At 38.4% G+C, this 19,920-nt stretch overlaps 1 protein-coding gene across 5 annotated transcripts; it reads left to right on the top strand.

Annotated features, from left to right (window-relative positions):
• The first annotated feature begins 1,304 nt into the window (after positions 1-1,304).
• LOC130725940 (uncharacterized) lies at positions 1,305-5,202 on the top strand. Of its 5 annotated transcripts, none has more exons than XM_057577136.1 (9): positions 1,309-1,488; positions 1,759-1,873; positions 1,971-2,177; positions 2,274-2,340; positions 2,434-2,534; positions 3,316-3,360; positions 3,440-3,736; positions 4,363-4,465; positions 4,781-5,202. In XM_057577136.1, the coding sequence occupies exons 2-9, from the start codon at positions 1,847-1,849 to the stop codon at positions 4,861-4,863; spliced, it is 930 nt and encodes a 309-aa protein (XP_057433119.1). In that variant the 5' UTR covers positions 1,309-1,488; positions 1,759-1,846; the 3' UTR covers positions 4,864-5,202. The 5 variants fall into 5 exon arrangements, with proteins under 5 accessions (XP_057433123.1, XP_057433119.1, XP_057433122.1 ...); XM_057577139.1 differs by having other exon boundaries at positions 1,755-1,873; XM_057577137.1 differs by having other exon boundaries at positions 1,309-1,537; positions 1,769-1,873.
• The last annotated feature ends 14,718 nt before the right edge of the window (positions 5,203-19,920 follow it).

Below are 19,920 nucleotides of genomic sequence, written 5' to 3'. Positions count from 1 at the left end.
CAGTTGTCTTTCCGTGATGTTATCGTGGTCCAAAAATAAGTTGTTTTGTTAAAGTTTTTTCCAACCATTAGATATATTAGTAAATTATGTATCATTTGAAAATATTAAATAAAAAATATTTTAAAACCAATATTACAAAAATACCCTTATCCTTTCTCTCTTCCCTTTCACAACTCTGCAGAGTGGTGGCGGTGGAGCTGGCAACGATGTCGTGAAACAACGACTTGGGTTCTTCCTAAGATTCTTTTTCAAGTTGAATTAGAAGGGAAAATAAAACAAACTGGTTCGAGCACTTGTTTAGGCGCTTGATTTAATAATATGAAAACCTCAAAATCTGATGAAGACCTACGTTTGTGGTTCAAACAATTTCATACTTTATTTACAATCAAGATTATATATGAAAAAGGAGAAATACTCTTTGTGATTCATATCTAAGCTTGAGGGTGATGGTTGCTCACAACAAAGCACAACATTCTCACACTTTGTTCTCGATCATCCCCTCAACCACTACTCCTTTGACCACCCTTCCCTATGCTTCCCCGAGGTCGACGCCGCCTCCTCTGTCCTCCTCTCTGTCTTTGACCTCCACCTTCCCCCTTGCCACCAATGGCTCCCCTCTACCATGGACCTCCTCGAATGGCTCTCCCTCTTCTTTGGCTTCTAAAACGACAATGTGTCTAACTAGCGCGAGCACTTCATCCTCTGCCTTGTATTTGTTCCTCACATTAGATTTGGGTTTCCTCTCTTCAAATTTTATTTTCCTCTCATCAAATATGGGTTCTCCTCATATTCGAGTTTCCTCCCCTGAGATTTGTGCTCATCATCAACAGTTGATCCATCGTTGCCGCCATTCCCTATCACTAGAAACCTCCTCCACCAACTTTCTACGCTGCACCAAAAATCCCATTTGGTTGCTTCGCTGCTATTATCAGATAAGATGAAAAAATGAGATGATGAATAACTTAAGAAATAATCTTATTCATTTGGAGTACTTTTGTCTTTAGAAAATTTTACTAAGTGGTCCATAAATGAGCCACTATTTTAGCTGGTCCATGCCAGATTCCACTCGTAAAGTGGAAAATTAATAATTTATTAAGTGTAAATGTATTAAGCTCTTAATTTTTTATTAAGTTTTCTTTTTTTGAAATTCAGTTAATTGAATTTAATTTAGCATTACTAATTTCAATTTGATTAAATCTAAATCCTTAAAATAAATAAAAAATCTAAATCCTTTTTTTAGTCAAAATTAAATAAAAAAAAGTTGAACAAATATTTTTGCACACTTTTCCAATTGTAAAAGAATGTTTATTTTTGCATAGGGACCCCGAGAAAAACCTACACCCGCTCCGTAGAGAGAGCAGAGAGGGAGCATGAAACTGAGAAAGTGTGAAAGAGAGACTGAGAACTGAGAACGAGCACGACAGGTTGTAAGAAAGAGAGGAAGAGACAAGAAGGAGAAGCAACAAGCAATCATTACTGCGTGTTAAGGTGCGTATAACCATCTTCCAAGAGCTTCCTTATCCTAAGTTGTATTAAGGTGAGTAATTGATTATGTGCAAATTGTTTGCGTCATGTTTTTGAGGGATTTGATTCTGGGAAGTTGAAAGGGATTGGGAATTTGTAGTAATTTGACTGTTGTTATGACTTCATGACGTAGTTGACACTTGAAAGGGACTGAGATTTTTGCATGATAGTGTAGGGTTTTACATAACAGTCACATTTCAACATTCACTAATTTGTTAGCATAATATAAGTTAGGGTGTTACAGAAACAAAGACAAACAAAGAAGAAAGAAAGAAAAGGCCGTTATTGCGAGAGGTGGAAGAGGTTTGAGGAATCCGAAGCAATGGCGGCTGCGCAGGCGAACTCTGAGGTGATGATGAATGATACTGTGAATCATAACCTCCTTTTCTTCTTCACTTTGCCCATTGTAATAAATAGTTTTTAGTTTTTGTTGGGCATTAAAACAGGGCGAAGCTCAGAAACCGAGTGCGGATACGTTTCGATTATTCTCCTCGGCTGGCTCTGGCGTTGGAATATTTGATGATGCTGCACAGCAAGTTCCTGCTATACCTCCTCCTCCGTGCGTTGAAGTTCTCGCCTCCGAGTCTGATGTTCCTTCATCCGCCAAACACAATGTGGAGCCGGTGAATGTCGATGGGGTTACTTTGTTGAAGGTAAAGTTTCTTTCATTTGTTTCCAGATTCTTAGAATAACATGATGGGAATTATCACTTAGTTTGACTATTGTGTTCTTGTGTGAACATTTCTCAGGGGAGGGTGAATACCCGACAAGTTTTTGGTTTATCCAACTCTGATTTAGTTCCCGGGAAATATGAAGGTAGTGGCGTTTTTTCCTTGCATTTATGTTCCTTCATTCATTGCCGTTTTGTTGATTACTAAATCAGTTGCTACCTTGGTTCCTTTGGTCTAGGAGGATTGAAGCTATGGGAAGGTTCACTTGATCTAATTAAAGCCCTTCGTTCAGATATTAAAAGTGGGCTTGTCTCATTTGGCGAGAAGCGAGTATTAGAGGTGCAATTTTCTTTTCTATGATCATTCTGTATTATGTGTTTAGTAAATAACTATCTATAAGTTTGTTTTCTTTTTTCATTTCTTCTATTTTTAGGGTTGGAGTTAGGGGGGGGGGGGATTCTTCCTGTTTAGAATAATTTCCATTAGGATTCTGCATTGGAGATTAGTTCCTGGAAATCTCCTATGTATTTAATTCAGTAGAAGTAGAAGACTTTTTAAACGAATTAGAAATGATGTAGAAAATATTAACTTCAAAATATATGTAATGACTTGACCTTTCACGATTGATTGAGTATTTGGAAAAAAGTTATCTGGCCTTGATATTGTTAGTTTCTTCAGTCATTGAGACCCACTCAAGCGGTTATTGACGGTTTTGCAATGCAGATTGTTATGGATTAAAACACTTAAAAGGGGGTGAATTGCCAAAAAGAGTTTTAAAACTTGTGCCTCCCTTCTCAAGAAGTTTGGCTTTGAGTTCATCAACCATTTGGAATGTCTGTACAATGAGTATGTCTTAGAAATATAATTAAGTTTATGTGGACAAGGCTATTTTAAAGTGACATTGTCTCTAACATTAGCAAATAAGGGTATCTATATCATTAATTCAGTTAAAGTCCATCATATGATCTTTACCCACTAAAATTTAAGCATAGATACTTGATCACTTTAGAGGTGCTTTTTGCAAGTTTATATCAAAGTTGATCAAGAAGCTATATTTAAAGTATATCTCTTGGTAGGAGAGCTGCCCGCTCAGCACTCAGTTTCAATATTTTATTTTCAGGTTGGATGTGGTCATGGGCTGCCTGGAATCTCTGCATTGCTTGAGGTGAAACTTTGGTTCATTGGCCTTGTTTAGCACCCTTAACTTTGAAAAAGTTGGCAATTTGTTTTTCTGTTTTCTTTAGGGGGCTGCTGCTGTACATTTTCAAGACTTCAATGCCGAGGTCTTACGTTGCCTCACTATTCCCAATTTAAATGCAAATATTTCTGGAAAATCTCAACCATCACCATCAAACTTAACCATTTGTGACAAGGCAGAAGTTCGTTATTTTGCTGGTGACTGGAGTGAAGTTGATAAACTACTCCCTCATGTTAGTACAGATGCAAAAGACAATGGAGGTGGTGGTTATGACTTTATTCTGATGGCAGAGACAGTTTACTCGATCAACAGTCTCCAAATTCTCTACAATCTTATCAAGAAGGTATTGCTTTGTTCGTTGACGACATTTCTGTACTGAGTCATTGCAATGTGTGATTGGAGTGCATTTATCTGTGTAGGTATGAATTTGTATCTCAAAATGAAATAGAATTTTATAGACATGTTTCCCCATCTTATCTCTTAGTCTTATTTAATTTTAATTCAGTTATGATGCCAAAATGGTGAAATATTATTATACATGTGTCAAACTTGTTTGCTCTATGTTACATGCCCAACTTCCAGGCCTGAAATTCTATGTAAGATAGAAGAAGGGGTGCAATGCACCGAATCATTCCTTCAAAAGAAAAGAGGGAGGGGAGTAACTACTTGCTGAGGTGGCAAGGAGAGGGGTCTGAGGGACCTGGGGTCTGTTATGCATGAGAGTGACTATAAGGTTTGAGGATGGGGATTAGGGAGGAGGCTTGAACTAGGCGGGGTATTTGGAGAGTAGGCACTCTTTAATTTGCCTATTTTCACTTCTATCTTTAAACACTGCTATACTGGCTTTACGTAAATAATGCCGTCTCACTTCGTCTTATTGCCATTATTCTTCTGGCACCTAATACACTGTGAATTATTCAACTCATAACAATATTGGCTTGCTTATAAATTGAAGTGTTTTACACACAGAGCTTGCGACATCCTGATGGAGTTGTGTACATGGCTGGGAAGAAGTATTATTTTGGAGTGGGTGGTGGAACTCGGCGATTCCTATCTGTGGTAGAAAAAGATGGTGAGCTAGTACTTATCTTGCACTATTATTTTTATGTTATGTGTCAGCAGTTGCATGATATAAAGTAGCGCCAGTAAGAACAGTACGATCCTTTGATCTATTGGTGTACTACTCCATGCACATACTGTGATTTATGTACAACTTATTTGGACCTAAATCACAGAAACATGTAATTATGCTGGCCTGGAATCTTCAAAAGTTTGGTCTCATTATGCAATGTAAAACATCAAGGATTTGTTATCCTCATGAGATATTATACTGCCTTATTTCTCTTTCCTTTTACCAATTAGTATTAATAGCCTTTTATTTGTGCAGGTGTCATGACTAGTAGTCTGGTTGCTGAAATCACAGATGGTTCATCTAATGTGCGTGAAGTATGGAAGCTTACATTCAAGTAGTGCCGGTATTTTCTTTAAACTATCCCTGGTTTGTTTGCTCAATTTTGCCCATGCTCATATAAGGAGGCAGGTGATGATGGGTTGGGCGTGTTGCCATTTTATATCTCAGAATTAAGGGATCTTTCATTTATAATTATAGAAATTGTGTGATCTAGAGAGAATGTCAACCCTCACTTCTTGCTACACTTATCTGCTTAATGGAGAGATCCTGTCTTATTTATCTGAGCCACAACTTCATCTTAGACCTTTACCTGAAGGTTATATTTTTACATGTCAGTATTCAAAACTCACTGTTTCACTAATTATACTGATCTGAGATTGTTCCTATTCAAGACAAAATTGTACATCTCTGTTTTTTTTTTCACCTGTTCAATTGAGTTAAACACTTCATCTTTTTCTACGACTACGCGATCTAATAAGAGAAGAAGACAGCAAGTATCTTTGCAAAGCCTGAAGACAATGCTGTTCTTGACACTAATGCTGAGGTACCTGTGTGCTGTTATCTCTGATTCTCTGAATAAGCCAATATTCGAGCGAATACTGATCTAGTATCGATTAGGGACTTATTTGCCTACCTTTATCAATTAGAGAATGAATAAAAGGAAGAACATTGCATACTTGTCAATTTTTAGAAAACAACTGTTTTTAAATCCTGCTTCTGCCAATGATAGAAAAAGGGGGTTTATGTAGTTAATAAAACGATGCCTTTTGATTTATCTAAATATAGCACAGATGAAAGTTTCTGCTATATGTGCGGTTTAGATAACGAAACAGAACCCCTCCTGTTTTGGCCAAAAGTATAGGATCCTGAACCCCCTTTTTTGTTCAATTGTATTTTGTACTTGGTGTTTCAAATATAGTTTCTTCTTCTTTTTCCTTTTTCCTTTTTCCTTTTGTATTTGTTTTGATTGGATGCAATTCAGAAGATGCATTCTTGTTATTTGAAGAAATTTTGAATAAATTAATGGTTATGCAAAGCCAACCCATAGTTAAAATATGTAAACAAACTTTGGTTTTGGCAATAGCACTGCTAGAGTTCCTATTTTTTGTGTGGCCAGAACAGAGCTACAAAGCTAAGGCCTTAGCAGATGTGAAGAGAGGAGACTTTGGCTCCGTTTGGAAGAACTTATTTGTGCTTATTCTAGAGCATAATTGTTTATGCAAGTGTTTGAGGGATCATATGTATACAGTTTATGTCATACCTATAAGCTGTTTTTAACTTATTCTCATAAGCTCTTTAGTTTAGCTTATGAATAAGAGCATATGGCTACCTATAACATATTTTCAGCTTATTTAATAAGTTTCTCAAATTAGATTATGAATAAGCTCTTGGTGATAAGCGCTTATGAGTTATGACAATAAGCGCTTAATTAAGTTGTTTACCCAAGTTGAAGGTATTGGTGATATATTATGTTGGTTGGATCAAACTTGCGCAAAGATATCACGATTAATCACTTAGCACCACTTTGTCAGCAGAAGATCTTGCAAGGCATGTGTCCTCTTGGGACACTTGGTTTGTTTTGACTGCAGGATATTTACCATGAGGTAATTCATATGACAACTGCCCTAAATCTACCACGATCTAAACTTCTGGCAACGGTTGACAAATATCAAAAACGTATATTCAGAAACTAGCTAATATCCTTTCAATTTCCCGTAGTAAGATCAGGGGGTTATACAACTTCAGAAAGCGTATATTTCACATTTTAGGAGTAGTACAACTTCAAACTGGAATCTAATTTTAGAATATGGATTATGAGGTCAAGTGATGTGTGTGGAGATTAGGCTCATCAAACTAACACACTGTAGTTTCTTGCTCACCATGTTATAAACAACCTTTAATAAACTTGACACATGTGTTGATTTTGTCGAAAGTGCTTCTGGGCAGCTATATTAGCTGCAGTTGATACATCATCTTCCAGAGCTTTCAACATGTTGTCCTCTGACACATCAAGAAGTGATTGAGAAGTAGCAGAAGCAGCAAAAAGTTCAGCTATTGACTCCACAAACCAGCACAACAGAGGCAGGCTTGAGCACAAAAGAACTCCCATTCTAGTTGTATTCATGGCCAATTGCTCCTCAAAGTTAACTGATCAGTGTTTAATCAAAGCCTTATATAGTCAATGAACTGTGGAAATTGGACTACTAGTATCCTTCAAAGTCTCCCTATAACGGGCTATACATGCAGAAAGGAAGGATTCTTGTGCTTAATTGTACCTTTCAAAGTTCAAACCCACGTTAGTTGACCTTTAGATGGTGGTAGGCTGGTAGCAATGGAAGAATTATTGAAGGTAAACAGAACCTTACAAGCAAGTGAAAAATCTACTTTAATACTCCATTGAATTAGAGTTAATAGTTTTAAAGAGAGATAAATTTTTATTAATATAATCTCACATGTAATTTATAACTTTCCGTCTTTTTTTTTTTTATTGAAGGTTGTCTAAATGACCCATGTGAGTTACTAATCTATAACTCAATGGACCAATATGATTTTTTATTTATAGTTTTTCATGATTTCAAACAATTTTGTCCTAAATATCTTTTTCTTCAACTTATAATTTATGTTTTTTCTAAATAAAAAATAAGTTTAAGAAATCACATGCTTTGCATGAAAGTCTAGTTATATTTCACCATTTTTTTGGTAGAATATAATTCACTGCATCATCATTGTACTGACGAAGCTCTTGGTTGAGAGTTATCATACATAGAGAATAAGTTTGAGAAATGACATGCTTTGCATGAAAGTCTAGTGATGACTGAGTTTATGCTAATATAACATTGTAATATAATGTGTTAAACAATGTTAGTTTAATAGATCATTGTGTTAGTGACCTTATAATTTTGTAATATGATGTGCTAAACAATTTTTTTTTTCTGTATCTGTTTCTGTTTCTGTTGTTGTTGTTGTTGACATCTTGTGCCTAATTTTACACTTAAACTACGTACAACACACACTTTAAAGTGCATGGCCTACGCAGTTTACAATGATGTTTTCGGATTATACTTGTGTAAGGGAGGTGGAACTAGATGTGTGTGTGTGGGTGGGGGGGGGGGGGGGAGGGGGGGTTGAGAATAACAAGTACCTATAAAAAAGAAAAAGAAGACAAAAAAAATAACCATGAACTAGTATTGGGTAAATGCTCACTTTGGTCCCTGAATGTGTACTCGCTGTCAACTTCGTCCCAAAATTTTAAAAATCCATCTTGTTGTTCGTGATAGTGGCAGCCGTCAGCCAAGTTAGTCCCTCCTTTAGTTTTGGTCAACTAGCGGAGATTACGTGGCAGTTAAATGCTGATGTGGCAAACGTTAGACAAACTAGTCCTTGAATATGACAAACATAAAGTCATTTGCCAGTTGAGCCACACAATCTATTATATATAATGTGAATTCAATTATATTTATTTAAATGTTAGATGCAAAATTGAAATTGAAATATTTAGATTATTATTCTTCATCTCCTCATCTTCAATATGAGGGTGAAGCACTATCATTCAGTCATGGGTTTCTTGATTTAGTTTTCTTGTATCTCTTGTTTCACTATAGCTTCCACCCTCAACGAAACCTCAACCTCACTTGAATCGTCTTCTGCTTTGAACAATAGTGTCAGACTTAGAGGCTAATGTTGGTGAAACCCTATCATTAGGGTTCGTGGTCCGATTCCCACCCAACATTTGGTGATGGGTTTCTTGATTCAATACACCAAAGAATGAAAAGAGAGGGAGGGTGCCCAACAAACATCTTCTTGGAGAATAACATTTGTGTATGGCCAACAAAGAGAGGAGCAAATGATCAAAAAAAAGTTGAAGAATTAATGGATAGTATCACTGAAATTGGTCTGCAACTGCATGCATGTAAGCACTTTCCCTCTTTCAATTGGCTTTTGAGTTTATATATTTCTGCTATATTGGGTTAGACAAAGAGGAGGAGGATGAAGATGAAGAACAATGATGAAAGGGAAGAAGAATGATGAAGATGAGGAGATGAAGAAAAATAATTTAAATATTTCAATTTCAATTTAACATCTAACATTTAAATAAATGTAATTGAATTCACATTATATCCATTAGATTGTGTGGCTCAACTAGCAAATGACTTGTTTTGTCACCCTTAGGTTATGGGTTCGAATCCCCTAACACCATTTTTTTTTGGTTGTAAAATTGGTGATTTTTTAGTAGGGACTAAAGTGTAGACGTGTGCCACATTCAGAGACCAGTTTCTCTAACATTTGCCACATCAGCATTTAACAGCCACGTAATCTTTGTTAGTTGACCAAACTCTGACGAAGAGACTAACTTGACCCACGTCTGCCACATTCAGGACCGCGAGATGAATTTTTAAAATTTACGGATGAAGTTGACAGTGAGTGGCACATTCAAGGACCAAAATGAGTATTTACCCAATTAGTATTTGTCATTAAAATATCAGAGAAAATACCATGAATTATAATATCTATACACAAACCACAAGGTGTGACGTATTTGTTAGTTCATTTCGTCTCTTAAGTCTTAACCATGATGATAGGAGTTCGATCCTCATCCACAAGAATGAAGTGCATGTTGTGGTCAGTCGTTTACTGCTTAGTGCAAGCACCCACGACAAGGGGATTATTCATTGTTGTTGGTGGTGGATACCGTGGGCACACCCAAAAAACTAGTATCTATACATTACAAGAAAAATGATCATTGGTGTCAGCTTTCGTCGGCTGAAAGCCAACACTAACAAGCCAAACCCCAACACTTTAGCTGATTTAACTTTAGTGTCGGGGGTTGCTGTTAAATGACTCAAAGCTAACATGTAATGTTGGTTGCATTGCCGACATTAACTAACATGTATTATTAGAGCATCTCAAATGCAAGGTTCTTAGTTCTTATTTTGGAGTTAAGAACTAAGAACTAAGAACTTTACCATTGGAGGTGCTGACATAGACTCCTTAGTTCTTAAAAATAAGAACTCAGAGTTTAAAATATTAATTATTTCTCTCTCATCCAAATTACTTTATTACTTTATGGGTTTTGTTTTATTACTTTATGAAAATAAAAAGTATAAATAATGTGGTTGGTGGGACCAAATGAATAGTGGTAAGAACTCATGGTTGGAGTAAAATTGCTTCAGAGTTGCTTAAATACATGTGGCAATACGGGCCCACATGAATAGTGCTAAGAACTAAGAAATAAGAACTAGCATTGAAGATGCTCTTACAACACTTGTTATCCCATTTTTTAATGTACACCTTTGAACTCATTCCTTGTGCCATTTTAATAAAATTCTCATGAAAGAAAAAACTATAAAGTAGAAGAGCCGGTGTTTGATTTTATTATATTTTATTCTAAATTTTAAAAATTTCTTTATATCTTTTCAAGAAAAGTGTTAATTTATGGTGGTTTTAAAAGTTAAGTTATTTACTTTTCTTTTCTGAAACTTATTTACTTTTCAATAATAGGGCATTTACAATTAAACAATATCTTTGTGGTTTCATTATATTTTGATAATTTGATTTAATTTTTTTTATGAATAATCTTTTGGGTTGCAAATGTCAAATGATTGCAATTGCAAATAAGGGTCAGAGTCTAGTTGTTTTATTGGGCTGGTTTGGGTAGTTTGTTTTGTGGTGTCGAAAGTCCAAATGGTCTCCTTCTATTGGCTTGTCACATGCTGTTTTTGTCTTGATAATGGTGGGGCTCTTTCTTTTGGCCGTAATGGAATTGTTTGAGGCGTTTTTTGTTTGCTTATTTTGTTGGTGTTGATGGGGTGAAATTTGATTAGTTTTCGTTCATGTGTTTGTTTGAAGATTAATTTTTACACTCTCATTTTTTATTATTTATGTAAGACCCAAGTTTTTAAGCTTATGCCAAGTAAATAGAATCCTATTCACGACTAGGGTTGATGTGTCGTGAAGGAAAACCTGAACTAGAGTTTACCAAATGAAATAAATTTATGAAGGAGAAAGTTCAGGAAAAGTCAAAGGATTGTATCGAAGTCGATTTAAGTTATAGCACGATCGTTATACGCTGAAACTTAGGTCAGAAACCCTAGTAAATAGCTAGTTTTCATGAAAAGTCACGATGGAAGTTAATTCCAAAAATCTTCAGAGAAATGTTAGAACTTCTCTTTTTCCATATATCAAAATCGTTTCGAGGCGAAACTCTAGGATCTACGAACGTCCGATTCCAATCATCGGAAGTTTGCCGAAACCAAAACCCTGGTATTTCAAAACCCTAGAATCAACCGACAATGAAGACTTTTTCTATTCAGAGCTTCAAATGAAGATTCTACACGCGTACACCCATTTCTCTTGATGATTTCAATCTTTCTTCAGAAGGAAGCTTTCCATTCCGACATTCGATGCAAAAAGCAACTTATCGGGTAAAATAGTTTTATACCGATTATGCATTAGTCGCTAAAAATACAAGGAGACCTCATTTTAGTTTTGGAATTATTTCGCCAAAACATATCTTAGAATTCATGGAGAATGATGCCAGAAAAATCAGATTCGCGAAACTTTCATTTTACCGCGTTTTGCCAACCTCTATATATAGCCAAGAAAGGAAGAAAAATCACAAAAAACTACCCATTTTCCCCACCCAAACCCGCGGCCAAGAGAAGAAGAAGGAGGAAGAGTTTTTCTTCATTACTTGCTTGATCGTCGATCAATCAGTTGCTGCTTCAAGGTTTCGAGGTATAGTCGCTAATCCTTACCTCTGATCGCTTTTTCCATAGCTTTTCTGTAGACTTTTCTGAGCTGATAGTTTTGAGGATTTTGCAAAACTATCCTGAATATTTCATTTCTGATTCTAAACCTCTTCCTTATGTGCCCAAGATCACTTCTGCCGGATTAGATTTTCCGTTATGCCGCCGGATTTCCGCCGGAATCAATTTTAGCCTTAAATACTCATTTTTGGAGTTTTTGGAGTAAAGCTTCAACCTTTAGGCTGAAAACTATCGCCTTAGCTTAGTGCTAGTAGGATTAGTTGTCATAAACGTCGTTGGTGACGTCCCTGTCAAATTTGCTTTTTGGGATTTCAGTTTTGAAATTCTAAGTTAAAAATCATGACCAAAATACCCCTGCGACAGTTTTTGATCCGATAATTTTTCCGAGTTCAGAATACCCTTAGTTACGGCTAATGATAGCATAGGAACCAAGTTTGATCGAAGAAAAATCGAGTTCCCTAATTACCAAAAGTGGCCGAACCTATTAGGGGGGGAGGAGGAAAATTTCCTTTTCCGAAAACTTGTCCTTTCGCGCTAGATTATCGTACCTTGGAGTATATATTACTTCGAGTAACCTTAGTAAGTATCGATAGCTTAGTTTCCGATAGATTCTGATAGTATTTCTGTGGTTTTGCTTTAAAGGAACTTTTGAGGATTTCCCGGAGGAACAACACTTTGATTGTGAGGAAGCGTTAGGCGATCATTCTGGAGAACCTACAGGTGAGGGCTTCTCACTGAATCTCTAGTTAATGCTTAGGGTCGATGCTTTCGACATTGTTTACTGTTTATGCACTTGTTTGTGGTTGATTGGAAAAATGTTTTCTGAGGCTTCGGCTGACAATGTAGATGATTCATCTACTGAATGTTTTTGATGATTGACTTACATGCTATGTGCTATGTGGGTAATCTAGGATGTGTGGTGCATGCTTTATATGCTAAGTGCTACTTGTTTATTCTGAGATGCTTTGATATATGACATGTTTGATGACTGTGATGTTTTAACTATGTCTTGCACTCATAACTGTGTTTTTGAGGAGTGAGAATAGCGGGCAGGTCATGCCGATTTTATTTTGAGAGTTTTGAGAAAGTTTGATAGGACGAATGAGATTTGGGCCTTGTTATGATGTTTATGGATCGAGACATTCTCTGGAGTCAGTTGGGGATTAGGAGATCCCGAGAACTTATAAGATTTTGCGATAAGACTAAAAGGATATTATTTTGAAAAGAAAACTCATAAGACATTAAACAACCTCTAAATCTTCAAATAATGATAACAAACTCGAAAGGAAGCTTCGGATGCAATCCTAGTTTTGGAAAACGAGAAGTGTCGTCGGATCCAAGTGTTGAGGAGTTGAGAAGTATTGAGTATGTTGATACTCCTTCGCTCGTTGAGCAGTTTGTTTAGCCATCCAAGGGATGAGCCGAGAAGCTTCACTGAGGCGTGAGACCTTGTGAATGCGTGATACTCCACTGAGGCGTGAGACCTTGTGGAAAGCATGGATCTTCACTGAGGCGTGAAACCTCGTGAACAGCATGAAGCTTCACTGAGGCGTGAGACCTTGTGAATGCGGGATACTCTTGTGCTGTTGGAGCAGCTGTGTTGTGGGGCTATCCTGGGGATAAGTCAGGGAAATTGATAGTTTCCGAGTATGTTGATACTCTTGCTCGTTGAGCAGTTTTGACCATCGGATGGAGATGAGTCGGATGATTTGGAGATCATCACGAGTTATGTGTGTTGTTGAAAGATGTGTCTTTTGTCGCAGAATCGACTGTTACCTTAGGGTAAGCTTTTAGAGACATTAATTTAGCTAGAACACGTGGCGACGTGTCGAGTGAGATTCGGAGACGTTGTTTGACTAATCATCCTGCATTCATGCAACATTAATGAGGTATTAACACAGGACGTACTCTGGACCTCGTCGGTTTCCAAAATGGTCATAAGACCCGGAATGCCGTGTAAGAGCGTTTGTAGACGACTCTTGTAGCAGACCGAAATGGCAGACCTACGGGTTACGGCTGATCTGACTACCTTTGTGTGGTGTAAGAGGCACGCGGGCAGAAATGGTCCCACCGTTGCTGGTGCTAGGATTGATCCGTTTGATGTCCATCCGTTTTCCGGAATGCATGTGGTTGACTGGGTTAACCTGCATATCATTTCATGCAACATGCATGCTGACTTAGTTGATGAGTGTGTTTGATACTTGTTAATTCTATTTGAGGCATGTTAACTGTGATTTACCGTCTTTTCTATTCATTGTGAGATATGCAACCCTAGGACGTTATCCTTAGCTATAAGCCTAAGTGGCTATTCTATTATCTGTATCTACCCTTGCTATTATTTACATAATTCTTTGGAGTTGACCCTCGCGTCTTCTGTGTGTGCTTTGGCGGACAAACGCCCTTTGTCAGATGTCTTTGGCGGACTAGTTCATGATGGTTCACCCTTCGGGGGGAACTAGGGTTGAGATGCTGGAACAGGAGTGCATCGCGGTAGCAAGAGGAGGACGGATGGTGTACATAGACTAGGTCGTTCTGGATTTTGAATTCGGACGACGATCATGCTAGCATGTAGGATTGAGTGTTAGTGTGAGCTCCTCGAGATGGGATTAGTGTAGGAGTAGAGTTTTAGCTCTGAACATCATTTATTTCTTTGGGGACAGGGTAGTTTCCCACCTATAGCTTTTTGTGTGGCTTCTTACGGGAATCACAGAGAGTTGGTTGGACTTAGGAGGTCTTGTTTCAGGCCGATTGGGCTAACTTATTCTCGTTTTTGAGGTTTGTGTTGCGGACACTTCACCTCTACTTTGGTCTGTACTTTTGCCTACGGGCGTTACATGCTTCTTCTTTCCGTCACTGGAGGTTACTCGTGACGAGGTTGCTACTTACAGCGGGGACTCTTATATATAATGTATATTAGTTCTGTTTTTTTTCGCATTTGGGTTTTATCTATTTCAGTCTTGTCTTAGTTATTATCGAAAAAAATATTTACGTTTTTCCGCATTAAGTTTTTCTTTTGGTTACTAAAGTGACGCCACCGAAATCGGGGTGTTACATTGTGGTATCAGAGCACGGTCGAGTCTTTCGGGAGTTGTTGGGGAATAGGTCTTCTGTGCTAGGTTGTGTGACTCTACAAGAGTGAAAATTGATTGTCTGCAAGCGATTTTTCGCTTAGAATTGATTGAAGTTATTGCTTAATCATATTGTATAGTGATGCTAGATGCTATCTTATGATGAGTACTAACTGTTTGTTTAACTTAACAGAACATGGTGAATACTAACCAGTTAGCTGAGATGATGGCCACTATGGCCCAAGCTGTAACTTCACAAGCTAATGATAATACGATGAGGCGTGCTGCTGAGGAGGCACGTGAACAGCATCAGCGCTAGAGGGAAGTAACTCTGGACCAGAACAAAGGCTTGAATGATTTCAGGAGGCAAAACCCACCAAAGTTCTCTGGTGGTACTGACCCAGACAAAGCGGATCTCTGGATCCAGGAGGTTGAGAAGATATTTGGCGTTCTGCAGACGGTTGAGGGTGCCAAGGTGGGCATGGCAACTTACCTACTGCTGAGTGATGCTGAGTACTGGTGGAGAGGCACCAGGGGGATCATGGAAGCTAACCATGAAGAGGTCAACTGGAACTCTTTCCGGACCGCATTCTTGGAGAAGTATTTTCCAACAAGTGCCCGGGATGAGAGGGAGGCACAGTTTCTGACACTCCGTCAAGGAGGTATGTCTGTACCGGAATTTGCTTCGAAGCTGGAGTCTTTGGCGAAGCATTTTCAATTCTTCAACGATCATGTTGATGAGCGCTACATGTGCAAGCGCTTTGTTAATGGACTGAGGCCTGACATTGAGGACTCAGTGAGGCCATTGGGAATTATGCGCTTTCAGTCGTTGGTTGAGAAAGCCACGGAAGTGGAACTGATGAAGAACCGGAGAATGAACCGGGCTGGAACTAGAGGGCCGATGAGGTCGGGCTCTCACAATTTCCAGAGCAGAGAGAAATTTCAGAGCAGGGGGCCATATCAGCATCCTGCTGGAAGAGGATTTACTTCAGGATCTTACAGACCCATGACGGGTACTGCTGGAGGTCCCGGAGATCAAACTTTGAAGAAGGAGATGACCTGTTTTAGATGTGGGGAGTCGGGGCATTATGCTAATGCTTGTCCCGACAAGAGGCCCAAGTGCTTTAATTGTAACAGAATGGGGCACACTGCCGATCAGTGCAGAGCACCCAAGACGGAGCCAACCGTGAACACTGTTCGTGGAAAGCGTCCTGCTGCTAAAGCAAGAGTTTACACCATGGGCGGTGAGAGAGCTGAGGGGTTTGTCAGAGGAGAGCGCAAAAACGATGGTAACCTTCTAACCATTCTTTCTCATTTCAATATAATATGTTCCAGTACTCGCGTAGCGTGTGCAAGCACACCTATCTTACTTATACTGTTTGAGCTTTGACCTTATAGTTATTACGCCTATTAATACCTTATTTGACCGTAGCTCGTATTTTAACTATAGAAGTTACACGAGGTTTAGAATAACACGCTAAGCCTAGGAATTAGTCTTACACCGATGCGTTTATAAGGAAGCCAGAAGCTGAAGAGGGAATCTTAGAGAGGTTCCTGATGGGTAGTATATGTATGGTGTTGAGGATGTGATGTCAGGATATTTGTGATTATTGGATGATAGGAACTCATTGACTGTTCCGGTAGGTTTTTCTAGATTTCCACCTTCGATGTATTAGGCCTGATCAACTTAATATTGAGGGGGTGTTATTCGGAATCACAGCTGGATATGGACTTTGATAGAAGGATTGGTGAGATTAACTTTTGTTGATCGAAGATTAGTTGAGTTTGGGAGGAAAAAGTTCTCATTAAGTAATTATTTTCCTTGCGAAGGAGTTGTAGTTTTAAGAGATGAATACTTGAAGTTATCATATTTGGACAAGCTACTCAGAGTCTAATAGTGAATGGAACTTTGTCATGGATTTCGGTGATGCATGCTAGAGTTAGCAAGTGAATTTTGCTCAGTTGAATAAGAATCCTATGATTAAGATTGACTTAGGGAGTTGAAAATCATGTATGAATAAGGGATGTAGTGGTGATAGCAGTTACGATAGTAGTTAAACCTCAGAAGGTTGGAGGATCGGATGATAAAATGACTAGTTAAGACCTTTGAGGTATAGTTATTAATTGATCTTCTGGAGGATAAATCTCGATTTATGCGAAGTGTAAGGTATTTCAGCAAGCCTAAATTGGTTTGACTGAGGAAGGTTTGTGGGCGAAGACAACAGTAATGGATTGTTGGATAGTAAGAGGATGATTAGCTTATGAGTGGTCGAACCGGACAACATAGAGCTGGAAGATGAAAGGTCTTTTGAGACGCCGTCGAACCAGCATTGGGGCTAGAAGAGTGAAACAATCGAAGGGAAAGCAGAGTGCTTTAGAGAAAGTCATTTGGAAACAAAGACACGGACGATGCCATATGGGAGTTAGAGGAAAAGATCAAGGAACAAGATCCAGAACTTTTTACTGATCCTTAAGTTTCGAGGACGAAACTTTCTTTTTGGAGGGTAGTAATGTAAGACCCAAGTTTTTAAGCTTATGCCAAGTAAATAGAATCATATTCACGACTAGGGTTGATGTGTCGTGAAGGGAAACCTGAACTAGAGTTTACCAAATGAAATAAATTTATGAAGGAGAAAGTTCAGGAAAAGTCAAAGGATTGTATCGAAGTCGATTTAAGTTATAGCACGATCGTTATACGCTGAAACTTAGGTCAGAAACCCTAGTAAATAGCTAGTTTTCATGAAAAGTCACGATGGAAGTTAATTCCAAAAATCTTCAGAGAAATGTTAGAACTTCTCTTTTTCCATATATCAAAATCGTTTCGAGGCGAAACTCTAGGATCTACGAACGTCCGATTCCAATCATCGGAAGTTTGCCGAAACCAAAACCCTGGTATTTCAAAACCCTAGAATCAACCGACAATGAAGACTTTTTCTATTTAGAGCTTCAAATGAAGATTCTACACGCGTACACCCATTTCTCTTGATGATTTCAATCTTTCTTCAGAAGGAAGCTTTCCATTCCGACATTCGATGCAAAAAGCAACTTATCGGGTAAAATAGTTTTATACCGATTATGCATTAGTCGCTAAAAATACAAGGAGACCTCATTTTAGTTTTGGAATTCTTTCGCCAAAACATATCTTAGAATTCATGGAGAATGATGCCAGAAAAATCAGATTCGCGAAACTTTCATTTTACCACGTTTTGCCAACCTCTATATATAGCCAAGAAAGGAAGAAAAATCACAAAAAACTACCCATTTTCCCCACCCAAACCCGCGGCCAAGAGAAGAAGAAGGAGGAAGAGTTTTTCTTCATTACTTGCTTGATCGTCGATCAATCAGTTGCTGCTTCAAGGTTTCGAGGTATAGTCGCTAATCCTTACCTCTGATCGCTTTTTCCATAGCTTTTCTGTAGACTTTTCTGAGCTGATAGTTTTGAGGATTTTGCAAAACTATCCTGAATATTTCATTTCTGATTATAAACCTCTTCCTTATGTGCCCAAGATCACTTCTGCCGGATTAGATTTTCCGTTATGCCGCCGGATTTCCGCCGGAATCAATTTTAGCCTTAAATACTCATTTTTTGAGTTTTTGGAGTAAAGCTTCAACCTTTAGGCTGAAAACTATCGCCTTAGCTTAGTGCTAGTAGGATTAGTTGTCATAAACGTCGTTGGTGACGTCCCTGTCAAATTTGCTTTTTGGGATTTCAGTTTTGAAATTCTAAGTTAAAAATCATGACCAAAATACCCCTGCGACAGTTTTTGATCCGATAATTTTTCCGAGTTCAGAATACCCTTAGTTACGGCTAATGATAGCATAGGAACCAAGTTTGATCGAAGAAAAATCGAGTTCCCTAATTACCAAAAGTGGCCGAACCTATTAGGGGGGGGAGGAGGAAAATTTCCTTTTCCGAAAACTTGTCCTTTCGCGCTAGATTATCGTACCTTGGAGTATATATTACTTCGAGTAACCTTAGTAAGTATCGATAGCTTAGTTTCCGATAGATTCTGATAGTATTTCTGTGGTTTTGCTTTAAAGGAACTTTTGAGGATTTCCCGGAGGAACAACACTTTGATTGTGAGGAAGCGTTAGGCGATCATTCTGGAGAACCTACAGGTGAGGGCTTCTCACTGAATCTCTAGTTAATGCTTAGGGTCGATGCTTTCGACATTGTTTACTGTTTATGCACTTGTTTGTGGTTGATTGGAAAAATGTTTTCTGAGGCTTCGGCTGACAATGTAGATGATTCAGCTACTGAATGTTTTTGATGATTGACTTACATGCTATGTGCTATGTGGGTAATCTAGGATGTGTGGTGCATGCTTTATATGCTAAGTGCTACTTGTTTATTCTGAGATGCTTTGATATATGACACGTTTGATGACTGTGATGTTTTAACTATGTCTTGCACTCATAACTGTGTTTCTGAGGAGTGAGAATAGCGGGCAGGTCATGCCGATTTTATTTTGAGAGTTTTGAGAAAGTTTGATAGGACGAATGAGATTTGGGCCTTGTTATGATGTTTATGGATCGAGACATTCTCTGGAGTCAGTTGGGGATTAGGAGATCCCGAGAACTTATAAGATTTTGCGATAAGACTAAAAGGATATTATTTTGAAAAGAAAACTCATAAGACATTAAACAACCTCTAAATCTTCAAATAATGATAACAAACTCGAAAGGAAGCTTCGGATGCAAATCTTAGTTTTGGAAAACGAGAAGTGTCGTCGGATCCAAGTGTTGAGGAGTTGAGAAGTATTGAGTATGTTGATACTCCTTCGCTCGTTGAGCAGTTTGTTTAGCCATCCAAGGGATGAGCCGAGAAGCTTCACTGAGGCGTGAGACCTTGTGAATGCGTGATACTCCACTGAGGCGTGAGACCTTGTGGAAAGCATGGATCTTCACTGAGGCGTGAGACCTCGTGAACAGCATGAAGCTTCACTGAGGCGTGAGACCTTGTGAATGCGGGATACTCTTGTGCTGTTGGAGCAGCTGTGTTGTGGGGCTATCCTGGGGATAAGTCAGGGAAATTGATAGTTTCCGAGTATGTTGATACTCTTGCTCGTTGAGCAGTTTTGACCATCGGATGGAGATGAGTCGGATGATTTGGAGATCATCACGAGTTATGTGTGTTGTTGAAAGATGTGTCTTTTGTCGCAGAATCGACTGTTACCTTAGGGTAAGCTTTTAGAGACATTAATTTAGCTAGAACACGTGGCGACGTGTCGAGTGAGATTGGGAGACGTTGTTTGACTAATCATCCTGCATTCATGCAACA

The sequence above is a fragment of the Lotus japonicus genome, chromosome 6 (genome assembly GCF_012489685.1).
Source record: "Lotus japonicus ecotype B-129 chromosome 6, LjGifu_v1.2".
In the NCBI taxonomy this organism is placed as follows: domain Eukaryota; kingdom Viridiplantae; phylum Streptophyta; class Magnoliopsida; order Fabales; family Fabaceae; genus Lotus; species Lotus japonicus.
This window is presented reverse-complemented; position numbering and strand designations above follow the sequence as displayed.

What these genes read in the sequence shown, in the direction of transcription:
- LOC130725940 (XM_057577136.1), top strand. Translation starts at nt 1,847, where the DNA reads ATGGCGGCTGCGCAGGCGAACTCTGAG. An exon ending in ATGGGGTTACTTTGTTGAAG is followed by an intron (nt 2,178 to 2,273) that starts GTAAAGTTTCTT and finishes AACATTTCTCAG; the next exon opens with GGGAGGGTGAATACCCGACA. An exon ending in TCTACAATCTTATCAAGAAG is followed by an intron (nt 3,737 to 4,362) that starts GTATTGCTTTGT and finishes TTTTACACACAG; the next exon opens with AGCTTGCGACATCCTGATGG.